The sequence below is a fragment of the Amblyomma maculatum genome, chromosome 3, assembly GCF_055883805.1.
Source record: "Amblyomma maculatum isolate TAMU_Amacu chromosome 3, ASM5588380v1, whole genome shotgun sequence".
NCBI classification, from domain to species: Eukaryota; Metazoa; Arthropoda; class Arachnida; order Ixodida; family Ixodidae; genus Amblyomma; species Amblyomma maculatum.
This window is the reverse complement of record NC_139346.1, coordinates 102,975,788-102,994,982: the sequence shown is the minus strand read 5'-3', so window position 1 is coordinate 102,994,982 and position 19,195 is coordinate 102,975,788. Positions and strand designations below refer to the sequence as shown.

Below are 19,195 nucleotides of genomic sequence, written 5' to 3'. Positions count from 1 at the left end.
GTTTTCAGGCTTACACAGAACGGTAGGGAAAAACGCCAGCCTTTTCGTCGCACAACAATTTTGCTGGTTACGGACGTCGAGTGGGGCTCGTGTTATCGCTTGTGGTATCTTATCCCATTGAGAGGGAGCGAAGCTACGGCAGATAATGAGAGAAGCTCTCAGACTTGCCTTTTCGTGTACGTCCTCACAACGATAGTGGAGCCGATTCTTGGATGGCAACAAAGTGGTTGCCTTTCACTTTACAGATAGACAGAGAGTGAAGGTGAGAGAGGAGATGCTGCAGAGATAGGCCGCTCTGCTTGTAACGAGTGTTCTTGCTCCGGAGATGCTCATGTGAGCGGGCTGGTCTCATTTCCGACTGCCAGGTAAATCGCCACCTCTTTCTGTTGCTGCATCATTCAGTGAACTTTATCGGAGTCAATTCTTCCACTGCTTGCATCGAGCTGATTGCAGCGATGTGTACTAGACCTCGGGACCTTTATTTGTAGAAGTTGGAATAATCGCAAGGTTAGACGAATTAAAGTTTGGTGAAGCTGTTTTGCACCTTCATCCGCTAAAGGAGCACTTTATGAGGCGATGGGTAAATGCACAGCGGAGCAGTTAAATGCTTTACTATCGTGCACGGAGGCTGACTGCATAGACAAATGCTTGTGGTAATAGCTAAGTTTAGCTCCTTGATCTTTACATAAAGCGTTCCTTTCTCTTCCCGTGCCATTGGTCTTGGAGAAATCTCAACGAACCAGAGTAGCAGATACAGGACAGCTAAAAGGAAGGCAGAAGGATGTGTCTTCTGGTGGCGTCACCATCGCTCCTAATTCTGGGTCTTGCACTGGTCGAGAGTTCATCCGCTCGCTACACGCCGGACTGGCAGTCCCTGGACACCCGCCCTTTGCCGCCGTGGTTCGACGAGGCCAAGATCGGTGTCTTTCTGCACTGGGGCGTATTCTCGGTGCCAAGCTTCGGTAGCGAGTGGTTCTGGCACAACTGGCACGAAGGTGTGCCCGCGTACGTGGAGTTCATGAAGCTCAATTACAGGCCTGGCTTCACGTACGCGGACTTTGCGCCGCAGTTCACTGCCGAGTTCTTCGATCCCGATCGATGGGCCGACATCTTTGCCAAGTGAGAAAGTATAGTTTGCTTTTATCAGTGTGCTGGAACCGCGCTGTTTTGACAATTAGCTAGAGCTCTTTCCGTGCAGCCTCAAATAAATGTCGCACGGCACACGTCGCAGAACTGGGGCTTTTTGTGTGATGTTCCGGAGATTTCGAAGGGCTCCGAACTCCTGCAGCTTGAAATTAATGCACGCGCTATAGCCAAAGCATTCAAGCGTTCATCGTTTCACTGCTTCAGCATTTTAACTACACTATGAAATCAACGCTTTGAATGTGTGCTCATACCGCTGCTCTTTGAAATGAAGCTGTTACCGCTGCGTTTGATAATTCAGAATTGTCATTGTGGAAAAGTAGAAGCCTTGAAAAGTTTTTGGCATGCTTTTCCTGCGGGCTTGTATTCTTCTTTACGTGTCAGCAGACAGAGAACTAAAAATTCGTTTTTTTCATTTCTCATTACGATTTGTTGTGTGAAACGTTTATTGCGAGCTGAAGGCATCAGAAACCTCGCCCTTTTAATGCTGCTATTGAATGGCCTAGCTAGCTTCGCGAACTACTGTACTGCGATAAATAGATACATATCTGACACGCACGCACGCACGCACGCACGCACGCGCACACACACACACACACACACACACACACACACACACACACACACACACACACACACACACACACACACACACACACACACACACACACACACACACACACACACACACACACACACACACACACACACACACACACACACACACACACACACACACATATACATATATATATATATATATGAACCCGGGTATTCCCAACATATATATATATATATATATATATATATATATATATATATATATATATATATATATATATATATATATATATATATATATATATATATATATATATATATATGTTGGGAATACCCGGGTTCGAACCCGACCTCGGCGGTTGCGCTTCGATGGAGGCGAAACGGAGTGGCGCCCGTGTGCTGTCCGATGTCAGCGCACGTTAAAGATCCCCAGGTGGTCGAAATTACGCCGTAGTCCTCCACTACGGCTCTCGTATCCTTCTTTCCACTTTCACTCCCACCTTTATCTCTTCCCTTACGGCGCGGTTCAGGTGTCCACAAACAAGTATGACAGATACTGCGCTTTTCCCTTCCTGTGAACCAATTCTTTTATTATTATTGTATAGCTCGCCACAGGAATTAAAGCTCCACTTTTATGCTACGCTCTGCGATGACCAAAAAGCAAAGTTAATGGTTTGGTTTTGGTTTTGTGGTGTTTAACGTCCCAAAGCGACTAAGGCTATGAGAGACGCCGTAGTGGAGGGCTCCGGAGATTTCGACCACCTGGGGTTCTTTTAAGTGCACTGAAGTCAAGACTGGGCTTCAGTCCTGACTTGAATAAGTCGCTTGTGCGATTACGACTCTAGGCCGTCTCAGTTAAGACACAAGGACGCCCGGTAGCTAAGTCGAGAAATTAGGAAAATACAAGGATGCTCTGGCCCTGTCCTCGCGGTAAGATGTAAACATTCAGTCAATCTTGCATTGTGTAAAATCCGTGCCATTGCTTTTTGCGGCTTAAGATTGTGTTACGAGGAAAAATGCCCCAAGTGGTTGCTGAGGGCGTTCAGGGAAGTCACTCTGGTGAACACGAGCCGAACCGAAGCGTGCGGCTCGTTTAAGGACTTAGCTGCATCTTTATCGTGCAAGCCGGCCCTGGTGTTCGGATGGATTTAGTGGGTCGTAGAAACGTGCTATGTTTTGATTGGCTTTAATCTTAAAAGTATGCAGGCGGGTATAACCCCATTCTTGTGAGTTGAAAGTTTCAGTTGTCACATGGATCGCAGATATACTAGCTCAGTTGAAAGTCGGTATAGCGCACGTCGATATTGATAAGATGAACAGCGACTACTATAACATTTTAGTTTTAGGTAGTCACGAAAGCTGTAGTTCACTATTGCACATTGTTCGTACCAAGAGGCTTGCTCATTGATGAAGCGCAAGTGATAGAGCAATGTCAAACGAACTGTAGGAAAAATAAAACTTGAGAACTCTGCAAGTTTAGTTGAAAATGTAACTTTCAGATAGCAAAACAAATTGCTAAGTAAAGTACACACTATACAACGATAATGTTTGCATCATGTACTTCTTTCTATACTACTATGAATGATCCCTATAAAGCAGGCGCTTTAGTTTCACAGCGTGGGGTACTCCAAAACTGCACTCGCAGGAGAAGTTCTGAAGTAAACATGACAATGAGTGTATCGCGGCTAGGCCAAATGCGAATATGGTGCACTTTTCGGTTTTTACCTGGGTTTCGTGTGGTCCATTTGCATTAGCATAAATTCTCTATGTACCCCATTCATAAAGTCAAGATGCACCCCATTATGTAAAAGACCAGACAACAAAATTATGTAGCCCCTAGCAGCATGTCAGTGATTCCAGATCCAATGATCTCGCTGGGTTCGGTTCACACCTGAAAGCTACTAGCTTATTGTTTACCGAGTGTCCTTCTTTACAACTAACAGCACCTGCTGGCGTTTCATCCCTACAAGACACTGATTATTTTAAGAAGGTACCTAGTGCGGCCGCACTAAAGTGTGTCCTCTCCTTGTCTGAATTTATAAAAATTGCGACAACTGTAATAGTAGAGATAACGTCTAAATTCACATTGACTTGAAGGCGGTAAATGCTGTGTATAATATAGGACTCTCAGAGAGCGCGAACAAAAAGTACATGTAACCAAGTATAAAACTTTACGTTGAGTCTGCGCCACCCTTAAAATAGCAACAAATGCGCAGGTCTGGAGCACGGTACGTGGTGTTGACGGGAAAGCACCACGAAGGATTCACTCTGTGGCCTTCGAACGTCTCCTGGAACTGGAATGCGCAAGATGTGGGTCCTCATCGAGACCTGGTAGGGGATCTGGCTGATGCAGTTCGGCGCAAAGGAGGCATTAGATTTGGCGTGTACCACTCCATGATGGATTGGTACCACCCGCTCTACCTGGCCGACAAGGCTTCCGGATTCCAAAGCGCTTTGTTTCCACCAGCCAAGGCTTTGCCGGAACTGGTGGAGATTGTGGAAAGGTGAGGACAATCATTTTGGGGCAATCATCGTTGCTCACTTTGTAGACGGCTGCTAAAATTGCAGACTCCCTGTTTAGTCGTGTAAGCAGAAATTTATCTGGAGCACTGCGATAACTGTCCTCTTCTAGGCAGTCTAAGTATGATCGGTTTTTTTGTTGCAGTAAAATTCCGGCTCGCACATGCTGAACAGAAAATCTTTAACCTACATGACTAATTTGGCAATAAAATAAAAGCTTCACCTTGTAGAAGATCGTATAGTCATGCAACAGTGCTCTAAGTGTAACCTTATATTTTCTATCACAGGTATCGTCCGGATATAGTGTGGTCTGATGGCGAGTGGGAAGCTCCGGACACCTACTGGAATAGCACTTCTTTCCTTGCGTGGCTGTACAACGATAGTCCTGTGCGCGACACAGTTGTGGTCAACGACCGCTGGGGCAAGGGCGTAAGGTGCAAGCATGGTGACTTCTTCAACTGCGATGACCAGTTCAACCCCGGCGTGCTGCAGAGTCACAAGTGGGAGAACTGCCTGCCCGTCGATCAGAATTCTTGGGGTTACAGACGCAACGCCAGGCTCTCGGACTACCGCACCATCGGTGAGCTGCTTGACATCCTCGCCAGTACAATAAGCTGCAACGGAAACCTTCTCATCAACGTCGGTCCGACCAAAGATGGCATAATCCATCCTGGCTTTGAAGAACGCCTCTTACAGCTTGGTAAGTGGCTAGCCGTCAACGGTGAGGCCGTGTATGGCTCAAGGCCATGGAAGCACCAAAACGACACAGCCACCCCACACATCTGGTACACGGCAAAGGAGAAGACAGTGTACGTGTTCGTGATGAGATGGCCCAAGAACGAAAGGCTGTTCTTACAGTCCTTGGACTTGTCGTCTTCAGCTAACATAACGATGCTTGGCCTGAATAATGAACTATTTGAGTCGATGCCAGCTCGTCCCGTAGCGAACAATGAAATCTCAAGACCTGGCAGAGGAGGCACATCTATATTCTTTCCAAAGCTTACTCCAGATAAGCTTCCCACTCCTTGGGCCTGGGTACTGAAGGTTGATGGTGCTTTGTAAATTTCTTATGTGGGATAGAATTACAGCATTGGTAAAAAAAATAGAGCACTGTTCTCTTTTCTCTGTCGTAAGATGCCCGCTGTTGGCGTGGGCACTGTCATAGAAAAGTATAACACATTACAACTAAAAAATTAAGGAAGAAACTAAAACTAACAGTTGGCGGACAACACATTGACACGACAGAAACATTAACCAGGCAGCGTCACTGTGGAGATGCCGATGGTATAGCGGAGGGCGCGATAAGCGCTGGCTGGCGGTACTGGAGTCAAAGGCGGCGAAACGTGAACTAAACCCTTGGTTTCAGCCAGCAAGAGTAGAGCGCAGCATGTCAGTAATAGCCGGCCTAATTTTTGGGTTGGTGTTTTATCCTTGGTCACCATGCCTAAGACATTACTGTACCCGGATTAGCACATAATATTTCTCTTAGAGTTGTGAATAATTATAATAAAATTTATGTTTTCACGTGTTTCGCTTTCAATAGCCGAGTGATGGCTGTGGCGTCAAAGTCTAGGTTTCGCTAGGGATGAAAAAACAACGATATACTTATTCCAGTGTCATTTGAATTCACTCTGATAAAGCCAGCCTGCCTCAAGAACATCGATCACAACAACTGAATAATGATTATATCGCCGTTTTTTCTTGCCGTGCGTCAATGCCTGATTCTGACGTAACAGCCATTTCTCGACTGCTGAAACCGATCCGGTGAGAAATGAAATGTCAATTAAAATATTTAGCCGTCGTAGGCGAAACTGCCTGCGAATAGATATAGAGGATGTCTTACGCATCATTAAGAAGAAGAATAATCCACCAAAAATTGGTGTCTATACTCCTTAAGTAAGGGCAACTCTTGCTTGAGTAGTTTTGGGACGTTAAACCCCACAAACTAATCAACTAACTATGATGGAGAGCGCCAGCAGAGACAATGTGTAGGCTGCTCTAGGAGTGGGGAAGTAGCTAGCAAGGTCTTGCCCAGGTGATTCAGGACATGCCCTTAATGACTGACAGCTTGGACCCAATGGACGTTAAAAGGCACCTCAATGTTAGGATTAAAAATTAGCTTTAGCTTAGCTCGGCTACGCCAGGATATACGTAGCAAGAGCTACTTTCATCTGTTTTCGACATGCTGGCAAGCCTATTGTTCAGCTTATATTAATAGATTAGCAATGAAGAGACATTGGTCGTCACACTTCATTTTTTAAATTTCATGCACCTAAAGAACGACGGCCCGGTGATCAATATAATACCACACTGCCGTTTCAGCGTCTCCACTTGGCCAGCCGTTCTCTCTGTTCAGTCGTCTGTCCTGCTCGCTTCACATTTAGGTATTCATTCTTTCCCTGTTGAATAGGTAGTGGTTGTGGTGAAAACCTTTATGCAAGGTTGCGAGCTTTAAGTGATTACATCCTAACGACGGGTCGGCTCTTGGCTGCGTGTTGTGGCCGGAAGCTAGTGCTTCCCAGCAACAACCAAAGCCCTGTCCGTCAGCCGCTTTTGAACGGCCGGATCAGAGCGGGACACCGTAGCCCCCCATCGCTCGATGTCGGAGTTGCCGAGTGACTGGAGGGTGGAATTCTGAGCATATGATCATAATGTGTTCAAAAGCAGCTTTTGGTGCCCCACAGGGTACACTGTGACGAGAACAGTACTGAATTAATCAAAGCTAAGAAAGCAGGTTAGCTCGGCTAGGCTAGGATATACGTACCGAAAGCATGTGTGCCTGACGCTGGGCTGCCTACTCCTGCCTACTCCAATTCAGTCTAATCCCATCCAATCCAGTGTATTCCAATTCAGTCTAATCTAATTTAATCTAATCTAATCTAATCAAATACAAAACAATCCAATGTAATCAAATCTAGTACAGTCAGGTACAGCTCATTCCAGTGAAAAACAATCCAACCAATTCTGTCCAATTCAATCCAAACCTGTCCAATTCAAACCACTCCAATCGAGTCCAATCTAATCTAATCCACTACAAACCTGTCCAATGGTGAGCAGATGCTAGCCCGAAATGCGCTGGACGAACACGCCGGACGAACTAGTTGAAGCCCACTTAACATCACAGCAATGTCGCTTTGCCAAGAGCAGGAAGGGTAGAGGAGTGTTAGACCTACTCAAACTGCCCTACATAACCACGACGAACAACCGACATGACATCCCTAAAGAGCTCGCCATCTTACAGGTAAAGCCTCTACCGAGGAATATGCGTCACGTGCTCCAAGAAGGAAGAATAGCGGTGAGAGCTTGAGCCATATAGAAAAGCAAAGAAGAATAACAGCAAAATACTTTACACTTATGCGGCAGGACCAGTTAGAAACATTATAACGATAACAGTCACATGTATAGGTAACCTGTGCGCCAGGTGCAAGGTCCCAACCTAAGAGTAGGAGGCAGCGCGCTCGCGATCCCATCTGTATAGACACAACTATATGATCTGTAAGAAGCATCAGAAACCACGATAGGGCAGGCAGCCATAAGGATACTTCAGAACATCAAGGAAGACGAAAGGAAAGAAAAGCTGATATGGAGACCAGCGCACCAGTCTTTAAAGCAGAGCTAAGGTGCACACACCACAGCCCGAGCATCTCTGTCTCGGGGAACTCAACACAGACGAGCACAACTATTAAGGCGAAGGCCTTTAATGCCTTATACTGTCGTTAGCAATTGTGTCCGCGTTTGGGGTGCATGCCGTATATGGGCATATGGCAATCACCATTGAATATATACTTAATCAATAGCAATCCGATGATATTGGAATATCATTTAAGGCATTTACAAGATAATATCATGATAAGTTAAGTATAATAATAAAACAGGCATAGATACCCATGCATTTGGAGGTCATCGTAACTACCACAAACCATCACTTATTAGTTAAGGGGTATTAAACTAACAGTAATCAGACATTAACCAGTACTCAGAAAGTGCAAGTCATGGTTAACTATCACTAACCAATTCGCCGCGAGATCGACCTACAGGTGGCGCCACCGTCACTCCGGTAGTATGAATCGGCAGCCGGCGGCGCTCGCAGAAACGCACGCTGCGTAAGTCTGCTTCCGAGTTTACGGCGGGTTTGTTGGCGATGAAAACGCGTCTTCTGCAGTATTTCCGCACTATTACAGAAAAAAATCCAAGGATATCACTAATGCAGCAGAAGAACAGCGGATTTTATGAAAACAAAGCACGCAACCACCAGTCTTCTAGGTTTACTTTGCACTTTTGTTGCGCTGTGCCGCGCTCACGTGCCTAATGCTTGGGCCTGCCTAATGATAGCTTTGCTTTTCTTATCGACTTTTAAACAGCTTGCGCGTGTCTGATGCGTGCTCTGACCTGCAGTACTTTAGATTGAATCGAGAAAGCCTGGTTCATTATATCGTACTTGACTCGAGGATTAAGCAGGTTAAATGTAGCACTGCCAGTGCACTGCATGGCGAGTTGCTTTAGACTGAGTGCACATCAACTCTGACCCAGACAACCACGCACAAGTATTCCCCAAAAATGAGATCACGCCGACACTATACAGGAAACCTCGTCGCACAGGAAAGCTGATTGTTCACGTGTACAGCGCTGAGTGGATTGAATTAGCCGAGGTGCTTTTTGCGGCCACCGTAATAGAATGTGATAGCGTATTAATGCATGCGCCACTGACTGTAAATGATTTCCTGAAACCGAGGAAAGTATAAGGGATTTCTGATGTGTGTGATTTTAATATATAAAGGTAAATTAGTAGTGTAATTATTTTGGTTTGCAATGCCAATAAATTTCACCGTGTGAGAGAACTTTTACACACTTGACAGAATTTACAATAATCAGCGATTAATTTTCAGTAACGTTAAAATGGAAGCTACGAATTACTCGTTGCGAAGACATCGTTTTAAACTGCGCATGGGCACTGTCATGTTCTGGGAAGCAATTTTACAAGCTGAAAATTTATTTATCACTAATTATTTAGCAGTGACGAAATCTCATGCGAAGTAAAATATTAGGGTTGCTTCCAAAACAGATGCCGGATATAAAACTATTCCGAAAGAAATGAAGGTCATCTTATAATGCGACTATAAAGATGTATTTATTCCCGAACTAAACACTGATATTTAAGCCCGCATGAAGCTGTTTTACTCCCCTTGTCAGAAACGACGAGTTTGCTCGGAAGACAGCACTTCACCGAAAAGGGATTATAATGATTATAATAGGCTACCAGTAAAATACATTATTCATCATCATCATTTATTAACTCTTAAAGGTCCCGTTCGGGACATTACATAAAGGGGGGGGGTGGTACAGGGTTGTTCAGCAGTCATACATTATGTAATATGTAATATTTAGGGTAACAATTAGGTGCAGAGAATATGTTTCCCAAACATTCGAGCATTTCTCTAAAGCAAAATGTGCTCACTAAAACTTTTACAGATGCACAGAAGCCTTCAACCATAAAAAAAAAAAAGAAATGCATATTGGACCGGGTTTAACGCATGAAAGCGGCATCGGCTATGACGGATGATGGAGAGGCTGGTATTGGTGTCGGTTTTTTTTTCATTATTAACACCACATTTACCACGTGGGATTGTTTATTGTGCAATTAAATCTCACAGCCGAGGAGCGCCTTTCGAAACGATTGTGATTGAATCCCACGTTCTCGAAATCAGCAGTCGAGCGCCCTTACCATTGAGACACCGCGACAGAGGTTTGAAAGCAAAAAAAAAAAGTACTCACACAACTCTATCGTGCATACAGAAGGCATAGTAGGCATAGAGTGGTCTGTTTAAACTGTATTCTGCTATATGAAGCAGTCTGCGGTGGCATATGTTTTAGCAGCAGAGGTATTCCAAACAGAAACGGGAATATGCGATTTCTGAGCGTTTGCATTAACTTTTATTGACGGTGGTAACGACAGTACCACTTCGTTTGAGACATTGCATGACAAAGGATTTCAAGCGCCGAAGACCGCGATGGATGATGTCCTTATCCAAGCATGACATGGTCGATACGGACAAGTATATATATATATTTTTTTTAATGAAGCGTGGGGTTATAGACTGTTCATATTTATTTTGCAAGAGGCATATAGGTGAGCAAAAGCTCACAGGAACCGCGAAACAAGCAAAAACACTCCTGCACACGCCGCATGAGCGCGCGTAAATCACTGCGGGCTGGCACGCGACGCGAAAACGCATCCACACTGTGTAGGTTTCGCCGCTGAGCCGCAAGGTGGCGACTCTGCTCGATTTCGAGGCCAATAGTAATCGTTAGACGTTTCGAGACGTCCATAGCCGTCCATGTTGATGTCATCGGCCGTACCGTCATGACCGGCTTTGGCATAATCATGGCGTCACATCCGGACATGTCTAATAACCGGAAGTGATAATAACGTCACATCAGGTCATAACATCATCACTGGTGACGACGTCACCAGGAGATTCACCAACACTGATCTGTGACGTAAGCACGATGCCGTGGCGCTTCTGTCGCTAGGCTGCGCCGACAGGGAGTGAAAAGTAGGGTTAGCGCCCATAGGAATACATGGAACCGAAATATTTCAAAGCAGTTTTCTCACTTCACAGGGCACATATGATATTATTTAGCACAGAGCAACCATGAACACCCTGGAACAGATCGTGAAAGTATGAAATCTCATTACCGAGGCGAATTATCTTTGAAACACCGCGAAACGCATGAGAGTGCGAGTTGGGAGGGCGGCCCATAAAAACACATGTAAACACTTCTTACCGCAACATTTTTCTCAGTTCAGTATCGTTGAACCCTTCTAATTTTTTGGTGAATGCCTTGTACCACGCCCCGATATCATGTTGCATAGCACATTAAATTCCCTTGCAAGTACTGCAAGTCTGATGACTTGCGGGGCCATTCACAGCACGATAAACTGACCGCGCACAGTTGCAGACGACCACGAACCACCGGCGTTGTCGCTAGCAGACGCTCTGGAGCTGGAGGCGGCTGCGGTGTGTATCGCCAGCTGCGCTGTCGTCTGCTCGAATGCGCGAATCTCGTTCGGTCCGTATTGTCATATGGCGTTTGAAAATTGCTTTTTAAATGTAATTCCGTCTAGGACTTATCACTTGAGTGACAGTATTATCAAGCTAATTTACCCCATGCGGTAGCATACCAGACTGTAATAAACAAAAAAACAGCGATTCGCTACATGAGCATTTTGGGGGTGTCCGGATTCACAACATAGATTATTCGGGAAGCTTTAAAAGTAGACCCCCTCCGCAATGAGGCAGCATACTTCTGGGTGTGGTATGGATGGGATTGTAGGATCTGTTGTAGGCCATCATTGCATCCGCCACCGCTTAGGTGGTGGACGACGGCTGTTGTGGCGCGCGTCTTTTTCTCCCTCTTCTTTTTCTTTTTTCTCTACTTTCTTCTGTTTGCACGAGGCAGCGGAGATGGCTCAGCTGCAGAGCCAGTAGCAGGCTCGTGTATTTTCTTTTCCTTATTCCTGCAGCCACAACAACAACAGCATACGTCTTCAAAGCGCTGGAAAATTTTTAACGACCGGCCACCATAATTCTGATGCCCTGGGAAACGAGAAAAATGTTGCGGTAAATTGTGTTTGCTTGTGTTTTTATGGGTCGCCCTCCCAACTCGCACTCCCGCACGTTTCGCGACGTTTTAAAGATACTTTGGCTCGGTAATGAGATATCAAACTTTCACTATTTGTTCTAGGATGTTCACAGTTACTCTGCACTGAATAAGGACATCATAGATGTCCCGTGAAATGCGAAAACTGCTTAGAAATCTTTCGGTTCCATGTATTCCTAAGGGCGCTAACCCTACATTTCACCCACAGTCGGCTGCGGCACCGCGAAAGCCCCCTTTGTTTGTAAACACGGTGTTGGTCTATGCGAAGCTGACCCCACCGAGCGTTCGATCCAGGCAGATAGGACACTAAATAAGATCCAAGAAAGCATTTGGAGGCGCTTACAAACAAGGACTTTTCCGAACTTAGCTACTTTAAGTCAGTGGTACCTGGCGCAATTCTCAGATAGGTGCAAACTATGTCAGGATAAGGCGGATCTGGTACATATGATATGAACGTGTCCAGAAGTAAAAAATATAGATGAACAGACAAAAACGGAAGAATTTTGGGAGACTCTACTGTTCAGCTCACACCCTGAGACTCAGCTAGGTGTAATCCGACTGGCCGAACACGCCGCCCAAGTCCAAGGGCTCCAGGCCTTCGTGTAGGCGGGTAGATTGACGCCTACCCTGTATCTGTTGGAAATGAAAGTTTTTACCACCACCACCACCACCACCAGGTCGGGATTCGACGCGGGATCAAATCCCGGCCTCGGCGGCCGCTTTGCGATGGAGGCGGAAAGCAAGGCGCCCGTGTGCTGGGCGATGTCAGTGCACGTTAAAGAACACCAGGTGGTCGAAATTTGCGGAGTCCTTCACTACGGCGTCTGTCATAGCCTAAGTCGCTTTGGGACGGTAAACCCCACAAAACAAACAAACAAAGATCCCCAGGTGGTCGAAATTACTCCGTAGCCTTCCACTACGGCTCCTCTTTCTCTGTTTCCACTTTTACTCCCACCTTCCTCCCTCCCCTTACGGCGCGGTTGAGGTGTCCATAGAAAACAAGTGAGACAGTTACCGCGCCTTTCTCTCCCTATAAATCAATCAATATCTATTCTGGCCGCACGAGGCAGTGGAGGTGGCTTGCCCCGCCGAGGTGGTGCAATGGTAAGACACCCGATTACTGTGCCGGAGTACCCGGGTGCGAACCCGACCTCGGCGGCTGCGTTTCGATGGAGGGCACCGAAGAGGCGTCCGTGTTCTGTGCGATGGCAGCTGCGTTTTATCATCATCATCATCATCAGCCTGACTATACCCACTGCAGGGCGAAGGCCTCTCCCATATTTCTCCAATTAACCCGGTTCTGTGCTAGCTGCATCCACTTGACCCCTGTGAACTACTTTACCTCATCCGCCCACCTAACGTTCTGCCGCCCCCTGCTACGCTTTCCTTCCCTTGGAATCCGGTTTGTTACCCTAAGCGACCATCGGTTATCCTCTCTTCGCTGCGTTTCGATGGAGGGGAAATGATGAGGCGTCCGTGTGCTGTGCGATGTCAGCGCACGTTAAATATCCCTAGGTAGCCGAAATTACTCCATAGCCCTCCACTACAGCTCGTCTTTCTCTCTTACCACTTGCACTCCAACCTTCCTCTCTGCCCTTACGGCGCGGTTGAGGTGTCCACACAGCAAACAAGACAGTTACCGCGTGTTTCCCTTCCTATAAATCAATCAGCGGAGGTGGCTCAGATACTGAGCTAGTAGCAGGCCCGTGAATTTTCTTTTCGTCTTCCTACAGTCACAGCAACAACCTTTCAATGCGATATCAACTTTTCATAAAGGGTTATTATATTACATTACATTGCATCGAAGTTACTCCCGAAGGATTGTTAGCAAATGAAGGAAGAAAAAGAAACTTTCAGAATGCTTCGAAGAAGACGAAGACCATTCAGGACCGAAGGGAAGGAAGACGAACACATTGAACGAGCAGAAAGTGCAAGTCCAAACCGTCTTCTTGTCGACCAGTTCTCTGTGGCTGTCAGCTAGAGCTAAGGTAAGAGGGTCACTGCGATAGTAAACCTGAGAACCAAAGGTGAGTGCCGAAAACGAAGCATGGTTGACCAGATGTCGCTCTACGTCATACTCGTTGCAGTTCGAGTCGGAATGCAAGGCACCGAAGAAGCTAAGGATGAAAGCCTCATGGATGCCACCATCACCCGAACGGCTCAGCAAGTTCGCTTCAAGCTACCCGACGGGGACATAGTCTCTCCTCAGGAAGTGGACTTGGCCGAGCTTGCAGCCCATATACGGGCGAACAGCGCACCTACCGGCGGAAAGCGCGCCGCCCAGGAGAACAACCGTCATCGGTCGTTTCTCCGATCGTCACCTCCACCACCCCACAGAGGCGGTGCGTTTATTTTGTGTGTGGCACACCTTTTCTCGCTCAGCTCGAACACAAAACTTTCTATTCTGTCTCGTGGTCAAATTCTAAAGATGTTATTATGAACAAGTTCGTATATTTTCCTACTCCGAATTCGAGCAACAGGATCAAACCCAGTGTTTTGTAGTGCTACTTGTATAATACTTGCATCTTTTTTCGCGGAAAATAGATGCGAAGTTAGGAGGTGCGATAACTATGTGGGAAAAAGTTCGGCCAAATGGCTTGGAGTGGTAAAAGCTAATTTAAATAAGTGTTAATCGGGATTCTTAGACCAGCTATTTCAAATATAACGAAAACATTACTTGCAAGCAGAACTTCCGCTTGTTATAAAAGTACAAAGTCTCCAAAACCACGAATTAGTAAAGCCCATTATTTACCGCATGGTGGCTCACCATTACCCTCCCCCGTGTTTCAGAGTAGACCACACTGTTCAACTCTTGATCAAAATATTGAACTAAGCCCGTGTTGACACTGTAATCCCTGGACTCTGACCCACATTCAACTTCTTCCGGTCCCTCATAGTCGTCCCACACCAGGTGGTCTTCAGTCGCGTCCAGGGCGCACAAAATGCCCGTTATGTAAGCTTGTGATGACCACTGCTGCGGTAGTCATGCCCCATGACTCAGATATGCAACTGCACAGCAGCTCCGCAGACGACCTGTCGTTCTGCCTGGCGTCATAACATGCTTGCTTTCGGTTATCCATTCTGCTTAGACTCCCAACGTTATCTTTAAACGGGTTGTTTAAAATACGTCGAGGCTGCAGCATTGATTTGAGGCGACCTGGAATAACAGCCAAGCCCATGCGCAGTTCTTTCAGCCTGGCCCGAACAGTCTCCTGGAGGTAACCAGGAAAGTTGTCCTCAGCGAGGAGCGACAGAAAAAGAAGCGCCCCCATTGCTCCCCCAGAAATCCTGATCTAGTCGATCATTAGGTCTGCAGTCATATCTCCTTTTTCTTGCGAGGCGAAAAGCAAGGCGTCCGTGTGCTGTGCGATGTCAGTGCACGTTAAATAACCCCAGGTGGTCGAAATTTTCGGAGTCCTCCAGTACGGCGTCTCTCTTGCCTGAGTTGCTTTGGGACGTTAAACCCCATAAAACAAACAAACAATCTTGCGCCCGTGCGTGGCACCAGGGGGAGCTTTTTTCGGGGGGATGGTCTCACGCTTAAATATGACATCTGGGGTGATCGTCTGCGCTTTCGTTTGATACCCTTAAAGGTGGCAGCTTCGGACCGTAAGCTGTTATGCCTAACGTAACCGTGCACCTCTACATTTCGTCGCCTCTAGTTCTGATCGTGTGCAATCCACATTCCTGTCTGCTCTACATTTCTGCTGCTCAGAATGTCAGATTTTAGCGGAGTTCGGTCCGCGTTGCCATATGAGAGAGAAGGAGTTTACCCTGGCGAATCCTTATAAAGCATCGACGAAAGGTGGCGACTTTATTTTCATAGTCTGCAGGTAGCTGTTCGAAAAGAGCAGTCTGTCCTCTCAAAGCAAGCACATCGCGACTCGTAAATCGCGTGGCCCACCCATTACTAGCCCGAAAATCCTGCTCCGGGATGCCCTCCTTCCTTTCGATTCTGCGCGCCTGGTTCTTTATCAGTTTTATTGATATCGACACACCGCATTCACTCGCCAGCATTGATCTACTCAGGGAGGGATGTCTCCAGGGCCCGTATTCGGAGTTTGCGTCGTTACCGAAGTGTCGCTACCTCACGTGACCTTGAGTCATCTGATTGGTGGAAACGCCGGAACATGATGTTGCCACCTCTTCAGGTTCCGTAGTGGCAACACTCGGTTCCGGCGTTTTGACCAATCAGATGGCTCGAGATCACGTGAGATAGCGGTACTTCGATAACAACGCTAACTAGGAATACGGGTCCAGGTCAGGAAACTTACCACTTTTTCTACCACGGAAAAGGCCCGATGGGTCGTGCTTGTCGTCTTCAGTAAGGTAAGCAGAACTCGTTAAAGCTGAAGCACCTGCTGGGTAGCGCGGTTGTCATAGTGTATTGCATACTCGACGGCTTTCAGCTCCAAAGCAGCTCTATATCTTGCGTACCACCTAATGGCAACGCGGCACCAAGATTGCGGTAGACTTCTACGAAACAAGTAATTCGGGCGGAATGAAGGAACAATGACAACAAGACACGGAGACACTCCACAAAATAGCGGTAAGTGACCAGACAACTAGACAGCGAGCAGACGCTATGATGATGACAATAACGATATACTCATCTGCGCTATCGCCGCCAGGTAGCGCAAGTACAACTGAGCCAAGTAGTTTTAATAGCGCTCAAAAGATGGTGCTTGCACTACTTGCAGACGACTCTCGCCGCAGTAATTTTGGTTGTGCGGGTTATTATGAGAAGAAAAAACATCCCAGTTTTTAATTCCCATAGTGAGGGGTGCGAGCATTATCTGCGTAAATTATGAGAGTCCACCTATAGTGCACATCGTCCTTTATCGATCGACTGCAACTGTACAAAAATGTGCCCCTGTTTTCCGGTGTCTGTTCACCTATCAGTGTCGAAATTTTGTTTAAACAAACAAGAGGGGGGGGGGCGGGGGAGAGGGGAGGCTGGTTTTATGGCTACAAAAATGATAGGGACACATCAATTCGGCGATTCAGTAGAAGTATTTCCTGTTGACCTCTTTACGGCTAATCCCGCCGGTACAGAAGTGGTACCATTAAAAATTTCTCTTGCTTGTTTTCAACATGCAGGTATTAGAGGATTGTTTCAGAGCTCCTACATGAAAGGTGTAATGATATGTTTTTACTTGCCGTCAAGAAAAGGGTTATATATACTCTGCCCCTTCGATTTTTTTAGGAGCCAGTGAAATAATACGCGAAAAAATTGCCCGATGTCTATTTTAAGAGCTCGAAATTCAGAAGCCATCGACGCGCATCGCACAAACAGCACATCGTTTTCACTACGCCCTTGCGTTACGTCTTCGCGGACAGAGTAATGTGATCATGAGCCGACGAGAAACCACTTGACAACCACGACGTCACTCAGGAGCAGCAGCAGCGCCGAGGCCACGAGCCCTCCTTTCTCTTAATCACGTGATATCAATGACGTCGCCCGCAACAGCTCCGCCGGGGCCGCGCGCTCGCCTCTGCCTAGTCACGTGACAACCATGACGACGTTAGGCAACAGATCCACCGGGGCCGCCTCCTATCCGTCGAAGTTGCCGCATTGCAACAGCTTTCGACGTCGCCTCGCCGATAGGTATAAATTGTCGTTAGTACGGCTTCACTCGTCGTCCAGTGGATTGAAGCTCGCAGAGAGGCTACCGCCCAAGGCGGAGAGAGGTGTGCCAAGATAAAAGTGTCGCCTTCACTTTGGTTATTTAGGTGCAACACGGTTATTTCGTTGTATAAATTTATCTTCTGCTTTGTAATCGATTGCACCACGATTACGTTATTACTTATTCATTGATAAACATACTGTAAGGTTTACTGGGAGGCTAAGGGCAAGACAGACGAGGAAAAGAGAGGAACACAAGGCTTTACACAGGACGAGCCCCTCTCTTCTCCTCCTCTGTCTGGCGCTAAACCTCCTTTTAAATTAATGACCTACCAACTGGCCTAGGCTAGAACTCCACTTTGCTCTCCTCATGATTTAGTTACAATACATGCTTGCTTTGTTTGTATGTAACACTAATAGTTGGCATTCGAGCAAGCGGACTCTAGTAGTTTCCCTTTTGATGAAAGCTAGCGACGTTCGCTTATTTGCAGGAGTTCCCGTGCGACGTTTCAAGCGGCGTCGTGCCAATGATGCCATTCCGCCCGCATTGGATGCCAGAGGCGATGACTCATTGGCAGCCGGGGATGCTTCCTCAAGTGGAACTGCTCAGGTGCCCTCTGGTCCATTCTGCTCCAACGCGGAGAACCCGTCCGGAATGTAAACACGGACGCCCGTCGACAACACAATGCATGAGCGGGTGCACGTCGCACAAATGCACTCTGGACTGCAGTTATCAGCCTCACGGAGAGACGGCTGGTATTAGATCAACTCGCAACTTCGCAACAAGAGCAGTCTGAAGAGTTGAAATTTTCCATTTTTCTTTGTATGGTATTTACTGTTCTTTTTATCCATGTTGGCTATAACTGGGCGCTATTCCATTCCTTATTTTCGGTGCAATGTATGCATTATATTACTCACCTGTTCTTCTTGCTAGCTTAATCTGCGTTTTCTGGTTGCTGTCTTCAAGAAGCCTGATAAAGTTGATTTAAACGGATAATTTTTCCAGTCATTCTGAGAGTCATAATTGCACGACTGACATTTCACTCGCTGTGTAGGATAGCCTTGCTTGGAGAGCCGGTGTCTGTACATCTCTGAACATGCTTTCTTGACAAATAATAATAATCGGTGCACAGGAAAAGGGAGGCGCGCTATCTATAACACTTGTTCTGTGGACAGCTGAGCCGTGCCGTAAGGGAATGGAGGAAGGTGTGAATGAAATTGGAAGAAAGAAAGAAAACAGCTGTAGCGAAGGGCTACAAATATTTACCACCTGGAGGTCTTTAAGGGGCACTGACATCGCACAGCACGTACATGCCTCTCCATTTCGCCTTCATCGAAAAGCAGCCAGTGGCGGTCGCGCTCGAACCTGGTACTCCGGCACTATTATTCTAGTTGAGGGGAAAAGAAAGGCGCATTGTCTGTTGTTGTGGCAGTAGAAAGACCTCCGCTGCCTCGTTCGGACAGGAGAGAAAATAGAGAAGAAAAATTAAAGCACTGAAGAATCTACATTGGAGTAATGCGAAAGCACGGATGCTGCTGTTGGTAGCTTCTGGTTGCTTCTAGTAGCCTAATTCACTTCTGTTTGCCTATTTAAATGGGCCTTGTACGCCTTATACGCAACATCCGACATACCGTAAGGCTGCGCCCCGACTACTGCGAGCCACAGCCCCATTTATCCTCCTA

At 46.7% G+C, this 19,195-nt stretch overlaps 1 protein-coding gene across 2 annotated transcripts; it reads left to right on the top strand.

The window, feature by feature from the left end:
- The first annotated feature begins 250 nt into the window (after positions 1–250).
- LOC146195444 (tissue alpha-L-fucosidase-like) lies at positions 251–18,593 on the top strand. Of its 2 annotated transcripts, XM_084597826.1 has the most exons (5): positions 251–365; positions 727–1,119; positions 3,921–4,208; positions 4,512–4,804; positions 18,004–18,593. In XM_084597826.1, the coding sequence occupies exons 2-5, from the start codon at positions 782–784 to the stop codon at positions 18,171–18,173; spliced, it is 1,089 nt and encodes a 362-aa protein (XP_084453952.1). In that variant the 5' UTR covers positions 251–365; positions 727–781; the 3' UTR covers positions 18,174–18,593. The 2 variants fall into 2 exon arrangements, with proteins under 2 accessions (XP_084453952.1, XP_084453951.1); XM_084597825.1 differs by lacking the exon at positions 18,004–18,593 and having other exon boundaries at positions 4,512–5,748.
- The last annotated feature ends 602 nt before the right edge of the window (positions 18,594–19,195 follow it).

Excerpts from the sequence above, each read along its gene's own strand:
- LOC146195444 (XM_084597825.1), top strand. The coding sequence starts at position 782 with ATGTGTCTTCTGGTGGCGTCACCATCGCTCCTAATTCTGGGTCTTGCA. Across the intron at positions 1,120-3,920 it reads TGGGCCGACATCTTTGCCAA|GTCTGGAGCACGGTACGTGG; the intron begins GTGAGAAAGTAT and ends ACAAATGCGCAG. Across the intron at positions 4,209-4,511 it reads CTGGTGGAGATTGTGGAAAG|GTATCGTCCGGATATAGTGT; the intron begins GTGAGGACAATC and ends TTTCTATCACAG.